The sequence below is a fragment of the Alligator mississippiensis genome, chromosome 6, assembly GCF_030867095.1.
Source record: "Alligator mississippiensis isolate rAllMis1 chromosome 6, rAllMis1, whole genome shotgun sequence".
In the NCBI taxonomy this organism is placed as follows: domain Eukaryota; kingdom Metazoa; phylum Chordata; order Crocodylia; family Alligatoridae; genus Alligator; species Alligator mississippiensis.
In genome coordinates, this window is record NC_081829.1 from 60130781 (window position 1) to 60155303 (window position 24523).

The 24523-nt window shown below is 45.9% G+C and overlaps 2 protein-coding genes across 2 annotated transcripts; both read right to left on the reverse strand.

Annotated features, from left to right (window-relative positions):
- Nucleotides 1-1261: 1261 nt before the first annotated feature.
- DNAJC9 (DnaJ heat shock protein family (Hsp40) member C9) lies at nucleotides 1262-9273 on the reverse strand. The gene is made up of 5 exons (NM_001287276.1): nucleotides 9070-9273; nucleotides 8850-8990; nucleotides 6753-7007; nucleotides 5872-5958; nucleotides 1262-1908 (listed from the first exon to the last, which is right to left on the reverse strand). Exons 1-5 carry the CDS (start codon nucleotides 9247-9249, stop codon nucleotides 1789-1791), a joined length of 783 nt encoding a protein of 260 aa, NP_001274205.1. The 5' UTR covers nucleotides 9250-9273; the 3' UTR covers nucleotides 1262-1788.
- A 2135-nt stretch (nucleotides 9274-11408) lies between these two features.
- Nucleotides 11409-23996, reverse strand: TFAM (transcription factor A, mitochondrial). The gene is made up of 7 exons (XM_059729927.1): nucleotides 23852-23996; nucleotides 23604-23743; nucleotides 18970-19040; nucleotides 17965-18114; nucleotides 15629-15724; nucleotides 13180-13236; nucleotides 11409-12256 (listed from the first exon to the last, which is right to left on the reverse strand). The coding sequence occupies exons 1-7, from the start codon at nucleotides 23911-23913 to the stop codon at nucleotides 12002-12004; spliced, it is 831 nt and encodes a 276-aa protein (XP_059585910.1). The 5' UTR covers nucleotides 23914-23996; the 3' UTR covers nucleotides 11409-12001.
- Nucleotides 23997-24523: the final 527 nt, after the last annotated feature.

Consider the following 24523-nt stretch of genomic DNA (forward strand, 5'->3'; position numbering starts at 1 on the left):
ATCCACTAACACTTAAAGGCAGCCTGGAAATTTAGCCTAGATGGTGTTAATGCAGCTAGTAACTTGCAGGTGTAGACTGGCACCAAAAGATAAATTACAAAATCCAGTGAAGTGCAAATCAGTTTCAAAACAGATACAATTCCTATATTTTGTATAGAAGGTTGACCAACATCTATTAAATGATTTCCTTGGTGAGAAATATTTTGCATTAACTGCTATAGGATGGTAATTGCTAAAATGCTATAAATTACAATAAGGATTTAAGGTAACAGCATAGAATACTGCTAGCTTCCTGAAAACTTAACTTAATCTTTACAATATATTTTAATTGAAACTTGTTAAAACTCTATTACATTTCAGAACTAATCTTGGAAGCCTATAAGCATTTCCAACATCCTTTACTTTCCAGCAGCAAAGGCTCGTAGCACATCTCCCCTCCCCCCACAGATTTATCTTAATTACAATTCAGAAATTAAGTGAACACCCCTTCAAATTTGTATTGCTGCATAATATATGAATTTTTGCTGCCTTTAAATTGTTTTTTCTTGATGAACTTATCACAGGCATACTCTCACATATTAGAATTTTCTTAGCTTCATCCATATACTTGCTTGAGAACATTCTTGTATCTTACAAATATTCTATTTTGAAGAATAATGAACTCTTGAGCTTTTTTAATTCCGATTTTAACTTTGTAGTACACCATGACAGGTATTAATGGTTCTGAAAAACACCCGATTGCAGACAAAGGAATCATAACTATACCAGTGCAGTGACTTCTTGTCTTCATCATTTTAATTGTTGATTTGACATCAGTGCACACCAGGCTTCTTCAGGCCAGCTTTTGCTCCCTGACTAGCTAGGTCCTCAGCCAGACCATACTAATAAAAGTCTTTAAATAAAAACGAACAAACAAAAACCATATCATCTTCTCCCAGATACACGGAGGGGTTCCCTGTGGCCCTGGCTTTTGCACAGCAGTCTAGCTACTCTGTGCAGCCAGTGGTTAAGTCCACTGTCTGCCTTGAATCCACTATCTGACAGTTTGCTGCTCTGTCTTAGCTTTTTTAAGCTCCCAGTGATCAGCATTTGCTCTTCCTTAAGGGGACAAGTGACCCTGTTGTAGTCAGATACTGTAATACCGTTTTTACTACTATATTTGAACCAGTTGAATGTCAGCTGTTCAAGACATTGTTTCTCTATTTTAGATAGTGAATGATGAAAACAATTTTCAGGTTAGAGAAGTAAGGGTACTGCAGACTTTTGCAAAACCATCATTTATTTTATTAAAGCTAGTTTCAGAAATATATTTATAAAAACACAGACATATTTGAAAGTAACTTGCCCTATTGAGAACTGTGCAGAGACTATAAAAAAGAATACAGGATTAGACAAGAAACTAATTAATTACTAACACATGTTGGTTCACATGGCTGGACACCTTAAATGCTGATTCAGTATAAACTGATCCGTCTTAAAACCACTGTTCTTACCAGTGACAGTTGGCAGGGTTTGATGTATTACACAACTCAAATACGAGCAGACATACACCTCCCAATTAGCAAATATTACAATACTTTCTTATATTAAGCTATCAAGAACCTACTTAACCTTCATTAAAAGTTGCCAGGGAATTTATCTACATTTGCTTCAGGATGCGTTTTGCCATATCTTTCCATCTACAAGGATTGATACATCCATATACTGATAAACTGGAAGATTGCAGATATTTACTGAGATTGAGATGTTCTCATGCGGGCAAAAGAAGAGGCTGGGAACTCAAACTGTTTATTTCTTCCCTTTCTTCAGTACCGTTTTCTTTCCTCCTTTTTTAGATTTATTTCCATATTTTGCTTCTAGCTGAGCCAGAAAGTTGTCCATGTCTTTTTTCCGATTCTGATTTCTAGTCTATGAAAGTAAACAAGATAACACTGTTACCAAAAAGTATTAACAGAAACAAAATAAATAAAGATGCTGGGATGTAGTCAGAAGGGAATACAGAAACTGTAAAAAAAAAAAAAAATCTATGGAACTTCTTAACCAGGGATAGCTTAATTTATAAGACTAAATTTGAAGATGTAAGAAGGCAGAGGCAACTAAAATAAAAAAAGCAAGAAGATACCGGGGGGGGGGGAGAATGACAACACGCACAACATTTTACAAGTAGATAATTGAAACTGATGTTTCTTAGTTGCTTATAAAAAGTTAGGTATCTTAGAAGGCTTACCAGCATTTATGAAATAGCCCAAACAGTGTACTTTCTCCCTGAGTCTAAATCAGAAAGCACAATACAAGTCATGATCTGACACCTAATATTCCAGCTTCCACAGCATCCCCTAGATTCCTTTTCAAGCAGGTAAGCCTTGCAGTATTTGGGAAAGATCAACATGTTCCAGTTATTTCAAATCAAGGCAAGGAAGCAAGCAGAGAATTATAAAAGTTAAAAGGTTCTCATGAGCCCCCCTTTAACAGCTCCCTTTTACATCAGAGGAGCTTTAACTCCAGCATCTTCGCCAACCTCAGCCATGGCAGCACGATACAGGAACACAGACAATTCCTCCAGAAAGTGGCTTGAAGTCACTTCTGACTTAGCTTTTTGAAGGAACTATGCCCCTGTAATTCCCTAAATGGACTTCAAGATGCTCAACACTCCTCAGAATCCGACCAACTTGGACTCTTTGACCATGTCCAGACAAGTGTGGCCATGCAGTATGTGCACATTCAGGCATTTCCTGTGCTGCTACGTTGCAGTGCTGGGGTGTTTTGTTTATTTTTGACCCTGTGAGATCCCAGGAGCAAAAAACCCCACACAGAAAAGAAGCAGGGCAGCAGCAGGCACTGTCTAAAACCAGAGTCTGGCCTGCTGGAGCCATGCTCCAGCTGCCCCAGCCCCCAGGTAAGGCAGCTGGGACCAGCAGTTGCTGGTCCCAGCCTCCCCTACCCCACCCAAGGTAACCTGCTGCACACCAGTGCATGTGGCACAGGCATTGCTTGGGGGGAAGTAGCAGCAGCACAAGGTGTGCCACTGCTATTTGGCCCTGAGGAAGCAAACGTCCATACTCATCTGGGCATGGCTTTTGGGTAAGAGTCAGCACTTTAAATCCCACTAGGAAAACAGAAGGCAAATTAATAAAGTCTGGAGCGGGGTGCTGTGTTTATATGAAGGCAGTCCACACAATCAAGTAATAACAGCTTTCCTAGCTTCAGCTGTAAAGGAAGCTAAGATGTAGTGACCACATAAAATGCAGTATAAACATCCTGTCTAGAGATGACAAAGATAGATCCATATCATGGACCAGTAATCTCCTGGTCAAATACACCAGGCTGGGGGAAGCATCTTCAACAGCTACTTTTTAAGGGTGCACTGATATACTGGTTGGCTATTGGATTGGCAGTGATAAAAGGAAAATAACATTGGTTATCAGCTTTTTTTGATCATTCTAACCAATTAGGGCAGTGTGCCCGGAACACCCTGGTGAGGATAGCCCAGTTTCCGTGCCCTGCTGCTGGTCTGACCCATAGCAGACTACAGGTCCCAGGGAGCACCGGGAGTGGGAGAGGGTACCAGGGAATGGTCACAGGGTGCCACGCTCAGCAAAGAGACTGTTACTGGCTCCTGCTACTGCTGCCATGGCAGCACTGTGCACAGCAGGGGCCTGACACTAGGGCTGCCGTGGAGACTGGGCTGCACACAAGTGAGGTAAGGTGCTGCGTGAGAAAGATTTTGCTCCGTCAGGCACTGGGCACCTTTGCAAAAGCAGCTTCTCCTCAGCGGCTGCAGGAGCTCGGCTGTGAGGGGCTCGCCGGCACTGCAGCAGTGGCATGGTCTGGGGCTCCAAATGTACCTGATGCCACTGTCTGCATGAGGGTCCACCCCACCCAGCTGGGATGGCAGGACATGCTGCAAGGGGAGCAGGGCTGCTGGCAGGAGTCATGGGCAAGGGGGCCACATGTATGGGAATAAAGTTGTCACTACCTTCCTCAAGGGCCACAGCAGGCAGGAGGCATGTGTGTATGCATGTGTAAGGCTAACAAAAAAAGGTTTATTTAGGTCAGTAGTTTAAAATACCTTGCACCATTACTAAATATCATTAGCTGATGATTAACCAATCATATTGGCTGAAGCGGATCCAATAACTGATATCAGCCAAAAAAAAAAAAAAAATCTTTATCAGTGCACCCCTACTACATTTTCATCCTTTAAAGAATCCAGTTATTTAACTAAATCTGTAAGATGAGAACATTGAGGGTGTCTGATCATCACTTAGGCCCCCTCTACATGTTACAGGTATCATGCAATTACCTGGTAAATGGCGGAATCGACTTGAGACCAGCTATAAATGCAAAGTACTTATCACATTACAAAAAACTCTAACCCAATGTAGTTTAATTTGCACATGCAGCAGGGTCTCCCCTGTGGCTGAGAGTCCCATCAGTTGACAAGGCTCCCAGCCACAGGGGTGCACCTCACCTAGTCAGGGCTGCAAATCCTGTAGTATGCCTTCTAGCAAGCTCCCCAGGGCCACAGGATTGCTGCAGGGGCAATTCCCCTGCTACAGGGTTGGTCCGCACTCCCAGGACAGGGAGATTGCCCCTGCAGCTGGGAGCCTCTTAACTGGGGTGTGTGGGGCTCTCAGCCATGGGAGCTTGCCTCTTGCCAGTGTAGGAGGAGTTGAAGATTGGGCTTCCCCTGTACCAGCAATAAGGTGCAATGGGATGTAATATATGATTGCGTGAAGTGCACCCATTGCACCCATTTGAACCCATTGCGCTTTTACCTGTACACACAGAAGGGGCCATGAAGTCAATAAAATTACCTAGAACATCTGTTACTCTAGTTGCTTCCTTCAATCCTGCATATTCTGTAATATTCTTAAGGACTGAGCCTCACCTCTCTTGCTCTTATTCATGCCCCAATTATGCCCATTTGACACTACTGGGAAGGATGAGCTAAAGATATAAAATGGAGTAATCATTAGCATAGAGAAAACCATTTCAGTACACCTAGCTGTCTCAAGACAGCAAATACAGGATGATCGCATATGTTCTTACTCTACTGCACAGGTAGAAACCACCATTACTCAGTGGAATCTTTCCAAGCAAGCAGACGCCACTGAAGAGTATTGATTCATAGATGTTAGGGTCGGAAGGGACCTCAATAGATCATCGAGTCCGACCCCCTGCATAGGCAGGAAAGAGTGCTGGGTTTAGATGACCCCAGCTAGATGCATATCCAACCTCCTCTTGAAGACCCCCAGGGTAGGGGAGAGCACCACCTCCCTTGGGAGCGCGTTCCAGACCTTGGCCACTCGAACTGTGAAGAAGTTCTTCCTAATGTTCAGTCTATTGCTGTCCAGTTCCATCAGGGACAGCACATGCATCGATGCATCTTTCACTGTGCCATATCTAATGGCAATGGGAACAAGCCTGTATGGCAAACAGGCCACAAGTCAAGTCCTGTGCCCTCCCCAAGTGCAATTCCAACCCCTTCTGCTGCTGCTTCTGCTCCCTGCCTACTCCTCAATCTGCTATGCGTCACAGAGGCTGCACATGCACTGCAGGTCAGCCACTTGTCTTATAGTTCCAAACGCATGACTTGTGATAACTGCAATGAACCAGGTAATTTTAAAATAGAATTTATGCAACAAGATTTTGCATTATGCTGTGTTGATTAGAACTTTCTGAAGAATAAATAAGAATGCACAGAACTATAACACTAGGGGGATCAGATTCTGAACTAAGGTAGATGAATATGTAGTTTTGAGGATCGAATTATTATATCTGCACATGAAATATCTTTTGATCCCCAAAAATTAGTTAACAGTAATCGAGATAAAAACATTCTCTTTCCAGATATTCTGAAAATCTTACTTGAATAAGTGCTTTCAAGTCATCTTCTCCTTCACCAAGACCTAGTTCTTCCCTGGACTTCTCTGCTTCTTTAGCTTCTTCTTCAGCCTGAAATAGCAATTAACTGCTTAGATAGGAGTCCTTAGTATTGCATTTGATCAAAATGTTGTTATAGCAGACACTGACTTTTTAGTTTTTGTGGTCTACATGCAAACAACAGCAAAGAAACAAAATCTCTAGCCGAAAACTATTACTCAAGGTAGCATGTCCACAAGAAATGCAATTCATTTTAAATACAAACACTTATCTCTTAATGATTTCACCACTGGGAAGATATATTAATTGTTGCTGTCAGACATGTATTTAAATAGCTTCTACTGTTTAAATGAGAGTCAAACTTGATGGTACAAGAAGTGGTACCATAAAACTGATGGTATAAGAAGTGAATACCATGGTGGGATACCTTAAGGTAAAATAATATTTTGTTCTCGTGATCTGAGATACCCTTCTAAATTAAGTTCAATTATACTGAAACTTTTGCTAAATTGTTAACAGAAGGGAAACCGTATTCATACAGAAAAAAATGCAAGTAGAAAGTAAAATGCGAACAATGCCTATGATTGCATAGAAACTTTTCAAAAAATGATTATAATTTTAGAACGTGATGTTTGCAGAATTAAGTTACTTCCGAGGAAAAAGAATGCAGAGAGTTCCGAGACTGGCCAAATTTTAACATCTAGTTGACAGACAGGAGTATCGCAATTCTATCAGGAGGAGAAATTAAGAAGTACAGAGAGTCTACATGGATTTAAGTGAAATGCATTTTTAAATATTTATATTTGGCATTCAATACCAAATGGCATTTATCTTCTCTTGGGGCCCTGGTATACATTTTAACATACCCTCCTTTTCCTTGCGTTCATTTTCTGCTTAGCTTCTTTAATGAAGGCTTTATAGGATGGAACCTCTCCCGAGTCAATGGCCTGCTGTATAATCTTCCTTATCCTGGGCTCATCTGTATAATCCACACACAGCACAGATTCCATAAGCTTGTCCATGTCTCCTTTGAAATCTTTATATGCTGATTTAATGTCAGCCAGCTCTTCTTCTGAACCTTTGTACTTCTTCTCAAAATCCTGAATATCCTTTATGGTGATCTGAATTAAAAAAAATTAAGCATGCACAATTTCATTAATTATAAGACTTGCAGAAGGCAAGTTTGCAAGAAAATAAAGAATAAAAAGGCCCCATACACTGCAGCCCAGCATCCCTCCCATGATCTTCTCTACTAGCTAAGATTCAAGATTGTACTGTGCACGCACAAACCCATCACTATCTTTTAAAACAAGTTCTGAAGAAACTGAACTATCGGTCTGGTTATTGATGTCCTCTGTGGTTAAACCACACTAAAATATCCCTTGTATTCCTTCAAGTACAAAATGTACTTTTTAAAGCCAAGATTTCTTTTAGAGAGGACTTGCATCTTCAATCTGAGGCAAAGTAAAAACCTCTTGTATATACCATGCAGGCTACAGACTTGCAAACAGCTCTTTATTTGGGATGTGTGTGTGTGGGGAGGGAGGTAGAGGGGGAAGAGGGGCTTTTCTTTAAACCAAGAGTCAGAAAATTTGCCCATCTTCAATTCAAGACCAGCTTCTATTTGATGAAATATAGTGGTATGAACAAGGACCTCAAAGAAAGATACTTTGTTTCCTCTTCCTTTGTCAGCCTTGTAGCACCAGAGACTGTCCCAAATTGTGATAAAAGATATTACCAGACAGACCTTGTTTATTGGACCGACCATATACTTGGAAGAAAGGTTAGACAAGTGTTTGGGCTCTACAACCCTGCTACTAAGTCACCCTAAAAAGAGGGAGCACTGCTGACATTTGGTTTACGACAGAGTAAGGAGCCTTGGCAGAACCACCAAGTGGTTCAGTCTCAGTATCAACTGTCAAGTCTCTTCAGCTTTGTCCTGCTCTGTCCCCCTGTATCTCATGGATGTCCCTGGACCAGGAGTAGACAACTTTTTCCAACTGCAGGACAAAAATGACTCAGCCCAGCTCAGATGTGGGGAGGCAGGTACTGGAACCCTGCACTGCTACTATTATCTTCCTGGCAGCAGGGGGAGGGCCACCACTCAGAACTTTACATGCCCAAGGAAAATGGAGGCAAAAATAAAAACAAAACAAACCAGGTGCTGATGGACTTGAGCAGCGGTCTCCAACCTTTTTAAACAGATCACCTTTGGCATTTAAAAGCAACCCAAGATCTACTGTGTGCCATCTCCCCCCGCAAGCAGGTAAGTCTGTGGGGAGAGAAAGGTGGGGACGGACAGATCAAGGCAGTGGCAGAAAAAGTTATTTGGGGGCACAACTCCCCAGCAGGTAAGTCCCCCACACTCAATTTACCCCTGCTTCTGTGGCACTGTCCCTCACCGCAGGGACCTTGATCTAGCCCCCACCCTTTCTCTCCCCCATGGACTGACCTGCTGGGCTCGGGCGTGCATGTGCACGCCCCCCACCCCAGCCTCAGATCTACCGCAAGAGGCTCTAAGATCTACTTCAAGTCCAGGGACCACTGGTGACCACTGGACTTGAAGGTGCCTCCAAGATGGGGAAAGACCTGAGCAAGGGCTGTAGGATTTACATTTGGGACTTGGGTACAAAGCCGTGCCAGAACACCCAGGTCCTTGCGTGTGTTTGGTCTGTCAGAGGCGAGGCATTAGAAGGTGGCTGCATAATTAATACAGCTGGGTAAGGCAACCTGGGGAGAGCGCCTGCACCAGGTGCCACTGACACCACACGTCCACAGGTGGAATCCGGTGCACGGGCTGTCGGTTGCTAGCACTGCTCCTGCAAAGACAGTCCTTGGCTGGCTCCCCCCAACCTGGCAGCTACAAGGTCCCTCCAGGGGCGGTGAGATACCGCCAGGGCCACAAACACCCAGGTGCAAGCAAGAGGCGCGAGAGAAGATCCGGCAGGGGACACAACACCCACCTTCTTGAAGAGCAGCCTCCAGTACTCGGCCCAGTCGCGGTCCTGGCTCCGCACGTCCGACTCCTCGTCCACCAGGCCCTGCTCGTCGTACACGGCGCGCTGCTCGGGGTCGCTCAACACCGCGTAAGCCCGGCCCAGCACCTACGGCGGGACAACGTTACCGCCGAGCCCCGCAGCCCGGCGCGGCCCAGCCCAGCCCGACCCGACCCCGCCCAAGCACCTGGAAGTGCCGCGTGGCCTCATCGCGGCGCTCGGCGGCGACACGGTCGGGGTGGACGCGCAGCGACGCCTTGCGGTAGCCGCGGCAGATCTCGTCGGCCGAGGCGTGGCGCCGCACACCGAGCACACAGTACAGGTCGGCGGAGCCGAAGGCCGCCTCGCACTGCTCCAGCAGCCCCATGGCCCGGCCGCGGCTCCCTCTGGGCGGCACTCCCGGCCTTGAGTTTGGCGCGCGCGCGCAGGCTCCCTATGACCCGCGCCGCTTTACCGCCGAGGCAGGAACTGCCGTAAAAGGAGCCGGCCCGGTCCCGCGAGACGTGGCGGCCGCAGGAGGGCGGCTGGGCCTAATAACGTTGGACCCGCCGCCCGGCAGAGTTTCCACGGAGCCCGGCGCCAGGGGAGCTGCTCTGGGCCGGGATCTTGCCGCGGTGACCGCGCGGTGCGGAGCTGGGGCACGCCGGCAACAAACTGCAGCTCTGCCCGGCTCCGGCCCGCGCGGCCACCGCCGCAAGATCCCGGCCCGTAGCGGCAACCTGTCCCGCCGCACGCCCGGCCGCCGCTGGTCTCCGTGGAAACCGGCCCTAGCAACGTGGGCTGCGGATGCTCGGAAAGGGAGTGTCGATCCGCCACTCGGCCCAGCCCTGGTCTACAGCACGTGTGCATGCTATACAAGTTCAACCCCGAGTACACACTACACCCTGCAAACCAGCCCTGAATGGTGGCTCTAAGGCCCGTCCAGGCCCACAGACCAGCACCCCACCCCAGAGCCAGTGCGCAAGGCTGTTCCAAGTACAAGCACTTCATGTACCACACACCCTGTGCTGTGTATGTCCAGGCCCCAGACTGCAACCAGCACACGCCACACACAGTCCACAGGGCTGCTCTAGGGCGCCTGCTGCACAAGGGGTGCACACCAAAGTAGTCCTATGTGCTGGCCCTGGTGTGCAGAGCCAGTTTGTGGGTTTACTCGATCCTGAAGGCCAGTGGACATTCACCTCTTTTCCAGCCCACAAACAAGGCATCCAGTCTTGTTTAAAAGTGTTCCAGAGAAAATCAACTCAGGGTGTTGTTCCAATACTAAATCACTCTTCCTTTGCAATCCACGACTTATTTTTTGTCTGAACCTAGCTTAATTTAAATCAAGTAGATCTTGCTATAGTTTAAACTGCTAAAGAATTCTTTAAGTTTCTGTTTCCCATGGAGGTACTTCTACACTGTAAATTGCCCTCTAAATGTTTGGAAACCTAAATCAGGGGTTGGTTTCTCCCTGCCTGGTTGGAGCTCCTTGGATGATGTACACTAAAAACCTGTTTTCCAGTCCTTAATTCTCCTCTGAATCTTTCCGATTACCAACATTTTTCTTGAACAGTAAACAAGCATAGCAGTACTAAAGGCTTTAGTCCAGGGACCTACTTAATTCTCAGAAACTGCAAAATCCAGGATTATTCACAAAAAAATCAAAAGAAAATGCTGGCTCTCTACTGGGAGCTAGCAGTTCTTGCTACCAGGAGGGGAAGGTGCTGGCTAGCAGGGCAGCACAAAGGGCAGCCAGCAATCAAGATGATGGCTGCCCCCTCAGCCCTCTGGGGACTCCCCAATCAGTACAGAGAGGCAGGGCCACCACAAAATACCTGCATAATTGGTTCTGCGCAGCATGAGTGGGCTGTGAAAAACCCTTTGTCCTGCTGCAATTTTAGCAGGTCCCTACTTATATCATACAACCTTTTCATTCCGACTGTGTATTCCCCTGCTCATACAGGCAAGGATTTCACTAGTATAAATTAATTGTTATTTAATGCATCAATAGAAAACATTTCATTCATATTTTTCAAGGTGATTTTTGGAAAAATCCGAGAGAAAAATTAATCTCTCTCAAAGTAGTATTGTATGTTACCAGCAGCCCCTGGAAGCTCAAGAAATCAAATGCAAGTAAGTAAACTCAAAGGAGTAGGGAACTCCCTTTGACTACCTCATTTAAAGCAAAACAAAAGCAACAAAGCCAAGTACCTAGAAGTACTTGAAATGTCATGCAATTAATTTCTGTGACATTTTTAATTATTACCAACACATTGAAAACTCAATTCTAAAAGGCAGATCCTCTGGATATCCTGTGGGAGTTTTGCAATGGACTTTGGCAGGTGGAAAAAGGGTTCGGGAGTCACCAGTAAGATCTTCATGCTGCTTACAATTTGTATTACTAAATACAAAACCAAGTCATAACAGTTTCCACTTATAAATTGATGTGCCATTTTCACACAAATCGCTCCAAAACTGAAAATGGCAAAATATTATTTTGTAGCTTTTGAAACAAAACAGTGGAATAATACTCAGATGAAGATGTTCTGTATAAAACTCAGTAAGTCTTTATTCTATGCATACCATTCACGTTGCATAGATGTTGAGCCATATACAAAAAGGGAGATGGACAGACAAAAATAAATGCACATATTCAGTAGTTTGTGTCATACCTATGATTGAAACTACTAACAATACAGATGAAGACATTTGTTTGTATCTACTAAATTACCATTATTCATACTAGGGAGGGAATAAAGTTTACTTCAGGTTCTGACTTAATTATGTACAGTACTCAGATGGTTGTAGAACATGGTTAAGTTCAAAAAGTCTCATTAAAAAAAAAGTTAATGTTTGTCTGTATTATTCTAAATCAAGAAAGATCTTCCAAGAAGCCAGTATAAAAAATGTTCACAGCTTGATTAACTTGGATTACTTTTATACAACATTACAGCGGGAGACGTCATTTCTTTTAACAGTTCTAACAGCAATTCAACTTCTTTTCATAACTTTCATGTTAAATATATTGTGCAACCCACCCATCAGAGTTTTTTTTCAGAATGATGCAATAATCTTTTTACAAGCAGGATAAAGACATGGTAAATCATGAAGAATTAAATATAAAATATTTACCAGCTTTATTCTTCAGATTTTTTTGTCTTGACTACTTTTGCCAGAACTTCAGGTGATGAGGAAGCTTTGGCTGTTTTACTAGTCATTACAGTTTTTACTTCTGAAACCTTTACTGGCTTTGTTCCTTTGTTCCGTAACATTCTGAATCTTTTTTCTGAACTTAGAAGATCTTCACGTCCAGCTTCAATCATTTGTTCCTTCCATAACTTCATTTCATTTGCATATCGAATCTTATCATCTTCAGCCAACTGTACATAGTTCTGAGAAAATACATTATGTCAAAATGTTTCCTTAGGTAAAACACCATTTTCCTTTTCTTCTACACACATCCACATGTACATGATTTATTTATTGAGTGACTGCATGCACATGATAGCAGGCAATTCCACCCAGTTCTGTGGTACTTTTCCTTCCTAACATTGCAAAATTTTTTTAAGCGTGCAACTATTTTTGACAACAAATTCATCAACACACATGAAAGTACTAACATGATGCTATTCTACAGTCCTATGTTAAAGAGCAAACGAAAAGTGGTAAAAATTTAGCCATCTACGTATTTAAAACACTGGCAATCATATCCCTAAAATGTTTGCAAGTTTTTCAGCTGAAGTGGGAAAAGCCCACATAGGTGCATGATGCTAACCCCGTAAGCAGTACAACATATACTGTTCAACCTTAAAATTCTATTGAGATTTAAGCCTTAAGTAATTTCATTGAGAAAATGTCTTTAACTGTTTAAAAAACTCCTTAAATAACATGTCTTCCAGAAAATGTTCCTGCCTCATGAAACCGCTGTTCACAAAAAACACAATTCACTGCTAGTTTGAGGTTTCCAATAACAACAAAATATCATATTTCTGAAATAATTAAATTTGAAGAAATTTAACTAGTGAAAAACACTTGTGCCTTATTCAAGTATGCCACCCAACCTAATTATGTTTTACGAGCATGTAAAGAAATAATCACTGTTGGAATAAGGATAATTGTAAGGTAAAAGCTTAAAAAAACATTAATTTTTGAAGAAAATTATCTAAGTACCTGAAAACAAATTCTTAAATGTCTTCTCAACTATAACTAAACAGTTGCTGCCTCTAGAATTAATGAAGAGTCGTGTTATCATTCTGATTCAAGTCCGTCATACCCTGGATTGAGTCATCCCGTGCCAAAACCAACAGACACATACCTGTTTTTCAGAACTGGATAGATTTTGCCATTCATCACCTAACCATTTAATCTTTGCCTATGAAAAAAGTGAAGGTACATGAGCTTTTCCAGAACATTTATTTAAGAACAGCCTGCACAAGCTTTTTTAAAAAAAAAACAAAAAACAAACAAACAAAAAAACAACTTCTGTAATAATTTTGGATACGATTCTTAAGCGTACTAAGGAGAAGAAAATAAAGTTTCACTAAAGCAAAATTATTTAACATCTTAACAATCAGCTCCATTTAAAACCAACATTCTTTCTGCTCTTAAAATGGTAAGATCATAACTTAAGAAAGGCTAAAGTGTGTTGGTTAGTTCAAAGTATCAGCACTTTTTGTGTCTTACAAACAGATATAAACATTACATGAAAATTTTTCATGTTATCTGCTTGCATTTTAGAAAGCAGATATGTTGATGATTTCACTGCTGTTTGTTTAATACTTACTAATCTGAATGTTATGCTTTACAAATATTAATCATCACAAAGCCTTCATGAAGTAAGAAACAATTCTATTTCCACATAAAGTGACAGAATATCAACAGTTCCCCAACGAGTCTAAAACCAGAGATGGAAATTACCAATAGAAGTGATGAAGATGAAGAGGTTAGCAAGGACTAAGGCTGACAGTGCAGGAAGGTAGGAATAGGAAAGTAAAAGGTCATTCATTGAATTGGATATTAGAGGGAAGTCATGAAACAAAAAGTTGGAAGCTGAAGGAAAGCAAGCGGAAAGCAGGGAGAAGAAAAAAAGAGAAAAGCAACTGTTTCCTGAAAAGTGAAAATTATACTCTCAACACTAGGAACCACATCCAATGTAAATAAATTGCATAAGTGGAACAAATCCAGAGGCACAACCAGGCAGCCCCACATCTGAGATAACTGTACAATGCCCAAGGCAGCGTCAGGTACTGTAGTGCCAATCAGTGGTATGAGCAGCTGCCACTGTGGCTGTAGCTATTTTTGCACATCCTCTCTGTCCTCACCCACAAAGGCTGCTGCCTTGGTCACCCCAACACCATTGGTTAGACTAGTGGTTCTCAACCCTTTTTGTACCAGGACCCATTTGTAAACATGGATGGCCTATCCTGACCTATTCCCCCTTGTTCCCGACTTGCAGCCCCTGCCAGTATGTGGAGGAGACGTGTGGGGCTGGGGGACATGGGGTAGGGCATGGGAGGCCCCAAGCAGCCTCTTGTGGGCTGGTACTCTGACAGCCTTCAAGAGAAAAACCACTGTTCCCCACATTTTTTTCTCCTTTAAAGGAGAATCCACTTTAAAAGTTTGATCTGTTTTTGAAGTTTGTTTGCGATCCTTCCGTATTCTTGAAACCCACAGGTTGAGAAATGCTGAGTTAAAACTACTGAACAAAGCCTTCATAATTCATTCACTATAAACTCATGGGTAGTTAGGAAACAGATTGATGGGCACCTGCCCCAAAGATTATGTATATTTCTATTATTTCCAATCAAGTCAGTAACAAGCTATACCACCACAAGACGCAAACAGGTTAAAACTTGCTATTCCTAATATTGGATCTAGGTAAGATGGAAACAGGAGAGAGTCTGAACAACATGAGGGGGAAATTCCTTGCATCACTCAAAAAGCTCTTTCCAATAACAAAGAGTATCATCAATTAAGCTGGGCTGGGATCATCTTTTCTTGGACAGAATCAGTTAAGTTTATCACATCAATTACTAAAACAGAACCTAGGGCAGTTACAAACATGTAAAAATCGCACCAGTGTGACTATATGGATTTATAAACGTCATAGTACTTGTCAACACAAGAAACGCAGGTTAATTTAAAGTGCAAATTTAAATTACTTTAGTTTAACTGGTGAAAATGCCTGTGTAAACCTGGTTATTTTAATTTAATAAAGCCTAATATTAGTTTAGCATGGCTCAATTTCTAACAGATTTAAACAGATTTCTAACAGGCTTATCTAATCAATAAGACCCTAGAACTAAAATAAGCTTATCCACACAAGGTTTTGCACCATCATTTTAAATTTTTACCATCACTTAAGAGGTACACCTTTCTTGTATAGATAAGGCTTTAGCTAAACTGATACAACTTACTTTTTTGGACCATATCTATGACAGCAGTAGAGAAAGATGGAATAATCCCATTGACAAGAAAAATGGATTAAGCCTTCAACTGCTGAATGTATATAATACTGAAGGCTTTCAGACCTGTTCAGTCCATGTATCCATATACTGGTTCAAGTGAGTAGATGAGAAATAGCAGCAAAGGGGCAAACATGCACTAAAAACTCATGCTGCAGCCAAGCAAAATAACTTAATAATTATTAAACAGTTACTGACAGCCACAACAGAACCCAGAACAGATTTTTTTTAATCCCCAAAATGTTGCGATATAGCTTTAACAATGGAGAAACCTAAACTAACCAATCTTGTCTTGCTTACCGGAGCTGAAGTTCCCTTAGCTTCTTGGAAGCGTTCAGCCATGAAGAAGTTAAAGCTATTATAAGGTTTTTTAGGCTTTCCAAACATGGCCAGTTCCTTAAAAAAAAAAAAAAGGGGGGGGGGGGAGGGAAGAAAGGAAAAGCCAAATTAGTCATTTCTTCAGCCTTGCCTAATGGAATACTGTATGTTTCAATTACAAGTCATTTAATCAAAAACTGAAAATATATCTTCAAATGTTTTATTGGTTACTTTAATCTCTTTGTAAAATGCTGAGTTTAAGCATGATTTCTTACCTAATCTGATCTATGCTAAAGATAGTAGGAAAAAATACCGAGACTACCTAGAATCAGAAACAGAACCAGTACTTCCAGTCCACGTCTGGGTCCACCGCCGAGCACGTGGGGGGATTCCCCCCTGCTGGCACAGCGATCAGCCACTAAGTGACCCTGGCTGCGCCACCCAGACCCAGAGGGAACCAGTCACCAAGCTGGGGGTGGGGTTCCCTGCGTGTGCCGCAGCAGACCCAAAAGCGGACCAGAAGTGCTTCTGGTCCACTTCCAGGTCCACCCCCAAGCATGCTAGGGGTCCCCTGTGCTCCCACAGGACGCTCCTTCCACCCCACCATCTCAGCGTTCACGAGCCACCTGGTACCTTGAGGTATGTAGAAAAAATATTTAAAGCTGTTTCTATTTCCAAATCATCAAATCTCTCCGAACTGATTCAGAAGGTTCCGACTCGATTTGGAGTGATTAAAGGGTCCCCTGATTCTATTTGTATTTGGAGATTCGGCTGCTGAATCGAATCAGCAACCGAAGCTTCACACAGCCCTACGTTTAGGCAGCTATTAAGTCACCTCTCAGCCTTCTCTTCCTCAGGCTGAACAGGCCCAGTTCCTGGAGTCTAGTGTGTACCTATCACTGTAATGCAGGGCAACCCTGGTCACGTGGCTGCCTGGGTGTTTCTGAGAAGGAGACCAGGTGGGTGTTTTTGCTCCCATGTGGTCCTCACCAGCTGCAGCAACTGCTGCTTTGGTTAGGCAAGTAGGTTCCAGCAGCTGCCTGTAGGGGGGTCCCCTAGCTTCTCAGCTTCCGAAGCAGCCCAGAGATTCCCAGGGTCCCCCCCTGGAGGGGGAGAGAGAGAGAGACGAGCCTTTGTCTCCTTTACCTGGTGTTCAGCACTGAAGTGCTGGGGAACTTCCCTCAGTATGGGGGAAGGCCTTCGGTTGCCCTGGGTGTACTGTGCCACGCGTGGGACAGCCAGGGGGCAACTCAGTACTGACAGTGGCTGCCAAACTGTGCAGGAGAGCACGTGAAAAGGCAAACTCGTGCACTGGGACCAGAGTGTGCCTGTTTGTGCTTTCCAGTTGCGTGGCTCCCAAAGGGACTGGGCAAAATTGGAGCTGGGGTGAGGCGTGACACTCCTCAGCTCCACTCAGCTGCTCCCAGTTCTGCACTGGGGGGATCAGGTTGGGATCCTCTGAAGGATCCGCCGGTGTCCTGGGCTCACAGGGCTTCCCCCCCCCAACCTGCATCTCGCACCACAGCCAGACCCCAATATGGCTTTTGGCTGTTGGGGGCCCTTTTTAAAATCCCACGGACACTGACATTATGCGGGTTGGCGCATGCACAGACCACTGCCGGTGCTATGCTGTGCTGATTATTGGAACTGGTGTCACTGTCCCTGCCTCACCAGAGAAGGAGAAGGGGGCAGGTAAGTGTCCCCCCTTCCCTCCTGTGCGGCTCCCAAGGGAGCTGGGCAAAGTCGGAACCAGGGTGGGGCTTGACTCTCCTCGGCTCCGCTCAGCTGCCCCCACCACCTTATGCCCACCAACCATGGGCCCTGCCTACCTCCTGGCTCTGCCCTGAGGGAGCGGGTCGGGGTCCACTGGTAAGCCCACGGCTCACAGGGGCGCGATGGGCTTTCACCTGTGCGTCTCGCACCAGAGCCAGACCCAAATAATGACCTAGTTGGTCATTATTTCAATACACTAAAACTGCTGTTCAATCGCACAGAGGAAAAGCTGTTATACTAACAACCTAACCTCCATTTGTCAACTGACTTGTATTTGAAGCCAGATATCCAAATTTAAGTTCACTGGAAGAATGGAATACAGTTAATACATTATCACAAGTTAATATACACCTGGTTCTAGTATAGCTATATAATCCTATTGCGAGTTTCTATACTTAAGCAGAACTTTAAAGGGGTAAATTACAAGTTTTAAAATAGGTTTTTCAATTTTCTCTGGAACTCCTTCACCGTGTATAAAGGTATGAAAAGGTCTGATTTATGAGGAGCATGCACACACACAGTGAAATGATACTTGAAATACTTACCTTCTTCTTCCTCTTCAATTCTCTACTAGCCTTTTTTTTAATCCTCTCTTCCATCAGAGCTGCTTTCTGGCTTGGAGTTAACTGCGCCTTGTATAAAGCTAACTGTTCTTTGTATACCTGCATATCCATCTCTTCAGCTGCTTTGTAGGCCTATAAAAATACAAAAACTGTGAATGCAACACATGTAAATAGTATTACAAGTGTACTACCTTTAAAGTACTCAATATATTGAATGGCTGTCTAAACCATGCAGGCTGCAGCACATACCACAACTGCAGAGCCAGCCAAAAACTATCCAGGATCAGCAAGCTGTACAAAGGCCCTAAAATACTCTATGCACCCAGGAGAATACGGCAGTTGAGACCAGAAGAGTTCTTGTGTATGAACTGCCCACTTGCCACATTTATCCTCTAAACCTGACCTGTCCCTCCCCTCCAGGGGACATTACTATTCACAGGATTTGACACAGCTAAAAACGATGGTTTATCCAAATGCATGCATTTCTACTACAGATACCATGTTACACTTCAGTGGCCACTATGTAACTAAGGCCCATAGGCATTCATATTATTATCCCACTGCCTCAGGGTAAGCAAAAGCAACTACAAGTCAATTTGTATGAGGAAAGTATTAGCAAAGCTAAAAGTACAACTGATGATTCATCCAATGCAAACTTGAAACGTTCCCTTTAGGTATCCAACAATAGTTTACGCAGCTCAGAGTAGATGAGCTCAATCCTTCAAGTTAGCTGTACACCAGCTCACAAACTGCTGCTCTTCCCAAAATACCACTCCGTTTACTCCTCTACATTCCAAGCTTGGTATCAACAAAGCAGAAAAAAAAGGAATGAAAGACAAGTTTAGTGAATCCCCGCTTTTTGTGAGAATTTCAGTATTATCTATGCAAACTGATTTTCCTGTTAGTCACGAGAATCTCCATGGGTTGGAAAATAACCAACAGCAAACTCAGGAAACACAAGCTTAAGGGGAAAAAAATCATGCTTACTTGTTTCTCTGATACAGGTAGGTTCCTCCAAGTGTGTGCAACTTTCTTTGCCATCTCCGAAACCCTTATACCTATAAATTTAAATAACAAATTAAAGTTATAAGGCTGTTAAGAGGAAAGTAATTCTCTAGGGTTCAAAATGCATTTTTCCAATTTTCCCTAGAAAAGCACCTGCCCATGGTACTTCTCCTCTATAACATTTATTTAATTTTTTTTTTTTTAATAAAATGTCTCCTCATTTGCCAGTTGCAGGAAGTGTAACACTGGAAAAATATGTTTTTTCTTTAGTATTTGCTTAAGTGTTCCGTGTGGAACAAAACACCACCTTTTCAGGAAAAGATATTTTTAGATGACAGAAGGAACTTTTTTTTAAAGTTTGGTTTATACCTTCTTTTCTAAGAAATGTATTAAAAGGGGCCAGAGCAGCTACCTAACCCTCTCCCACTGCCACCTCTGCACTCCCTGTGCCTTCCCTCTCCTGTCCTACCCTTGCTCCATGTCCTACCAAGCTCTGTCCTCACTGCAGCTCAACTGCAGCCAGCCTGAAGCAGGATCCCACAGCACCAGTGCAGAAGCACGGGTAAGGACGGGGAAGGGCAGAGGCTGAAAGGGGAGGTCCAAGACACAAAAAGGGGGTGAAATGGCAGGGAAGGAGAGCAGGGGTTCAAGGTGGCGTGGGGGCAGGCACAAGGGGGGAGGCAAGGGGCAGGCAGGGAACAAGCTGTCTGCTCCCTCACCATCTTCGCTGGGCAGGGGAGGAGATGGACAAATTTAAGATGATCCTCCAATAAAATTAGTCTATACATGGAAAATTATAATAAAATCAATACATTTTCCATGTACAGACTCCAATTATTCGGGGTTGTCTTGAACTTGGGTAAATACAGTAGCAGAATTAGAAACGATACAGAGAAGGACAACCAAAATTATTGAGGGTATGAAGCATTTACCACACCAGGAGATAATAAAAAGGCTAAGCTACTTCAGTTTGGAAAGGAGAAGGCTGAGGGGGAATATAATAGAAATCTATAAAATAAGGAAGGGTGTGGACAAAGTGAACGAGGAACTATTATTTACCAAGTCCCAGAATATGAGAACTAGGGGGCACCTTCTGAAATTAGCAGGAGACAGGTTTAAAGCTAAAAAGTGTGTGCATTTTACTTAACTTACAGAACTCATTACAACACGCTTTAGATGTAGATTGTATAGCCAACTTCAAAATGGGACTAGGCCGGGGTGGGAAAAATAGAGCCTGCCAGCCAAAGGATTTTGTACTAACTGCAACGGGTCCTTTGGTCCCACCTGGCCCAGGCGCGTTCCAGCCCATGGTGCATCCCGCCGCCCCTGGACATGCAGTGGGGTTGGGGTGGCTCCGTGGCTGGGCTGCCTTTCAAGGCAGCCCAGGCAGCAGTGGCTCCTTTCGGCTGCCACTACCTCTGGCCCCGACCCCATGGTACTGATGGGGACCCACACACACAGCCCTGACCCTGGCCTGTCCTGCATCTGCTCTGGACCCCGTCCTTGCTTACACTGAGTAGTGGCAGTGGGTGGGCAGAAACTGCTGCTAGGTGTAGGGGAAAAGGTGCTGTCTCCCCCTTGCCACTGCTGGGTCCTTCTTGTTGCAGCCTCTAAGAGCACACACCCAGGGGACCCTGTGGCTCCTCTCTGCCACCCATCACCACTACCTCCAGGCCAATCAGTGGGGCAGCAGGCTCTGGGCAGCTGCAGCAAGAAGGGCTCAGCAGCAGTGAGGGGGAAGTCACCATTTTCCCCTGTGCCTAGCAGCAGCTTTTACGCAGCCACCACAACTGCTGCTCAGCATGGGCACACAGTCTGGAGCAGGCACAGGGTACGCTGGGATCAGGGCTGTGCACGTGGGTTCTGGCTGATCCAGAAGTGGCCCACTCTGGCTGGGGCAAGTCCAGAGCTGGCACAGGGTGGGCTGGGGTCGGGGCTGTGCGGGTAGATTCTAGCTGGTCCACATTTCATCTGGCTGGGACTGTGTGCTCAGCTGCAGCTAGGCACTGGTGGGAAGGAGCTGCAGGACACACAAGCTCAGGCTGTTGTAGGGTGGGCAAGGCTGGGATCACAGGGAGGGATTGCAGGGCAGTGACAGTGCGGGGAGTCAGAGCCATGTTCTGCTGCCCACACGCCCCTCCAACAGGAGCCGGTTCTGTGGGCAGGGGCATGCAAAGAGCAGATCGCAGCTCTGCCCCACCCCAAACCTACACTGTCACCATGCCACAATCCTAACCCTGGCTGTAGCTCCCCGTTGCTGTGCTCAGGGCTGGGATTTTGGGGTGGTGACAGCGTGGGGCCAGGGCAAAGTTGAAAGTGGCAAGGGGGGGGGGGGGAAAGGAGTGGGAAAGGAGGGCTGCAAGCCCCCTGGGGGAGGCTCGGGAGGCCAAGAAGGGGAGGCAGGGGCACTGCTAAGCCCGCTGAGTGGGGAGAATTTAGCTTTCCTCCCTCCTCCCCTCACCCATTCTGGGGCGCACAGCCCACAGGAGGGGGACGAGAGGGTGGACCTGTGGGCAACTCCATGCCCTGCCCTGCCACGTACTTGAAGCAGTTAGGACTGGTCTGGGGCCAGGGGAGGTGGGCAGTGCTGGGGCACCCGTCTCACGCCAGCCCATAGCTTGCCTCAGGATGCCTGTGTAGCAGCTGCAGCCCCAACCTTGCTGGCTCAGTGTGGGGTGTAGCAGTGCAGAGCAGAACAGGGTGGGAGCAGCAGCAGTGGCAGGAGGGTGCTGCCTGGAGCTAGGGGCCAGTCTCCAGGGAGACTGGCCCCTAGCTGCAGCTCCCCACCCAGCTGTACATGGTCTCCATGGAGACTAGCCCCCAGTCCCAGACACAGCTCCCGCCTGGCCAAATGTGGTCTCCACAGAGACTGGTCCCTGGCCCCAGACACAATGCCCTCACCAGGGCTCCCATTCCTGCTGCTGCCCCCCACCATGCTGCTGTGCTATACTCCACACAAAGATGGTGGGGCTGGGCGCTGCTGCCAGCATGCAGGCATCCTTGGGTGAGCTGTGGGATGGCACAGGGCAAGTGTTTCCTAGCACCACTAAATGAGGCCAAGGGACTCGCTGCAGGCTGGGTAAAAATCGCTCTGCAAGCCAAATCCAGCCTATACCCTATTCAATGTTCTCCACCTAAAGCAGGGGTGTCACACACACAGTCCAGAGGCCAGATCCAGTCCGGAGTTAGTTCATCCAGCGCAGCCTTAGTGGGAGACTGGCTGCTGCTGCAGGACTAACTGGGCAAAACCCACAGCACTGTGGGAAGAAGTCCAGCATTGCAGCTTGCTCCCAAGGCTGCAGCCAAGTGCCTACAACGCCAGGATTCTTTCCCTGGGTCCCAGGCTGGCTGGAGCCATGCTGGCTGCCCAGCACTGGTTGGGGGGCTTTTGTGGGCCTGATCTGCCCTGCAGGGCCAGCCCTGCACCATCCATTCAGCCTGTGGACCAGCCCTGCACTGCTATTTTGGCCCACAGGGCCAAATAAGTTTAACACTCCCGCTTTAAGCATGCACTCTTGCCACTGGATTAGGTGGACCATTGGTTTGACCCAGTATAGCTCTTAATGTTCTTACCCTTTATTCTAAATATTATTCAATTAAGCTAACGTAGTATCTGCAACCTATCACCTTGTGAGTTGATTAGTCCAACTGAGAGTTTTAGTTCAACTGAAATTCCCTCCTCTCTCACGTTACTTCATCCTATTCTTATTATGCTATTATTGCCTAGGTTCAACAGTCAGAGCCTTTCAAGGACAAACAAGATCTGACTTTGTAATACAAATAAGTTTAGGCTTTGTATAAGATTTCTGACAAATCTTTCAAGGTTTTCACCTTGCTATCGTTAGGAGGAAGAGGGCACAAATCCAATATTTTTTCCCCTTTCTCCAAATCACTTCTCACACCATCTGATAACCCCAGGTAGCCCCTCTCTGTTTTACCAGCTACAATCTATCACCAGGTCTATTTTTTTTGCTAACAGTTATTTGGTCTAGTAAAAGATATCGCCTCTGACCCACAAGCTTTGTGTACTCTTTTTTCTCAGACCAACATGGTTACAAAACAGATCACCAAGTCAATATCCCCCCACCTCACCTGTCTCACACCTACCGTCTCCCATCCCCTGCTCCTCACTGCCACGCAGCTGCATTTTCACAGACCTGCGTTTTGGCTTCTGTTCTACCACGCTGAGCACACAACTGACCAGCAGACTCTCCCTCTGCCTGAAGAAAGGTGTTTGTACCTGAAAGCTTGCAAAGAACATTTTTTCCAACTATTTAGTTGATGTAATAAAAGACACATCTCCCCATAGAACCGTGTCTCCCTCACCCCATAGGTTTCAGAAGTGTGGTTATTAGACTAGACCCAAGGATGCCAAACTATCCTTAAAAACGAACACCAGGTTAATGCGGACACCAGGCGTCTCACGTGCGTCACCGCCCCGAGGTAGAATCGACTGGGTTTTACCGGTGTCATGTTTAAGCCCCGGCCTGGCCGGGATGACCGTTTCTAAACTCCGCCGCTGGACCTGAAGGGCGCAGGGCTGGCACAGGACCCGTCGGCACATGGCGGCCGATTCAAAGAGTGGGGGCGCGAGGAGCAGGCCCCGCACCGCCTACCTGGGTTCTGCTTCTTCATGGTGACCGCCTGGTCCACGTAGAAGCGGATGAAGGCGCGGGCGGGCGGCTTCGGGGCGCTGGGGGGCCTGGGCTCCTGGCAGAACCACCGCCTCGCGGGGCCGGAGCACGGCACGCTGCACCTGTGGGGATGGGCGGGCAGGCGCGGTGAGTGCGGCCAACGCGGCTCGGCCTCGGGCCCGGGTGGAGGGAAGCGGGGCGGGGGGAGCGCGGGGAGCCGCCACCCTTACCTGAGCAGGCGCTGGGTGTGGAGCGCATAGGCCAGGACCTGGCCCAGCAACGCGGCCGCCATTGCCCCGCGTAAACCGGCGCTGCAGCGTGGGCCGCCCCCTGGCTGCCGCTTCCAGCCGAGGCCGAGGCCTGCCCCGACTGCGCCTGCGCGGGGCGGGGCGGGGCGGCTCTCGGACCAACCCGGCGGAGGCGCGAGGCCGCGGCCAGCAGGAAACTAGTGACACCGGCACCAGCGAGATGCGCTCCATAGAAGGGCTCCGCAGTAATAGCTTACGGTTTTCATACTGGTGCGTAAGCAGGTGCTCCTATTGATTTCAAGCTGTGCAGGCTGGAAAGTTAACCAGTTGTACAACACAGCTCCTTGGGCATATGCTAGCGGTTCACCAGGGGACAATTGCAAGGTTATCTGAATACTTGCTACCTTTCAAACTTGTCATTTGTTAATGAGTTTGGGTTTTTTTCTGGTGGAGTTTGCGCGTCTCTGTTCAGGACACAGGTAGCGGAGGGGAATGGCAGCCGCTAGCCAGGCCGTCCTGTGCCACCTGGTCAGGGTAGAAATACTGTCCTTTCACCCTGGTCCTCCTTGACCCGTCAAAAGCCTGCAGCAGGCGACTTTGTTTGAAGGGTCTGGTACACACTTAATGATCTCTTCTTCGCTTAGCTACAACTTT

Excerpts from the sequence above, each read along its gene's own strand:
- TFAM (XM_059729927.1), bottom strand. The coding sequence starts at position 23,913 with ATGGCGGCCGCGTTGCTGGGCCAGGTCCTGGCCTATGCGCTCCACACC. Across the intron at positions 23,744-23,851 it reads CACACCCAGCGCCTGCTCAG|GTGCAGCGTGCCGTGCTCCG; the intron begins GTAAGGGTGGCG and ends CCATCCCCACAG. Across the intron at positions 12,257-13,179 it reads TATCCAGTTCTGAAAAACAG|AACTATGTACAGTTGGCTGA; the intron begins GTATGTGTCTGT and ends GTATTTTCTCAG.
- DNAJC9 (NM_001287276.1), bottom strand. The coding sequence starts at position 9,249 with ATGGGGCTGCTGGAGCAGTGCGAGGCGGCCTTCGGCTCCGCCGACCTG. Across the intron at positions 7,008-8,849 it reads GGAGGCTGCTCTTCAAGAAG|ATCACCATAAAGGATATTCA; the intron begins GTGGGTGTTGTG and ends TTTTTAATTCAG. Across the intron at positions 1,909-5,871 it reads ACTTGAAAGCACTTATTCAA|ACTAGAAATCAGAATCGGAA; the intron begins GTAAGATTTTCA and ends TTACTTTCATAG.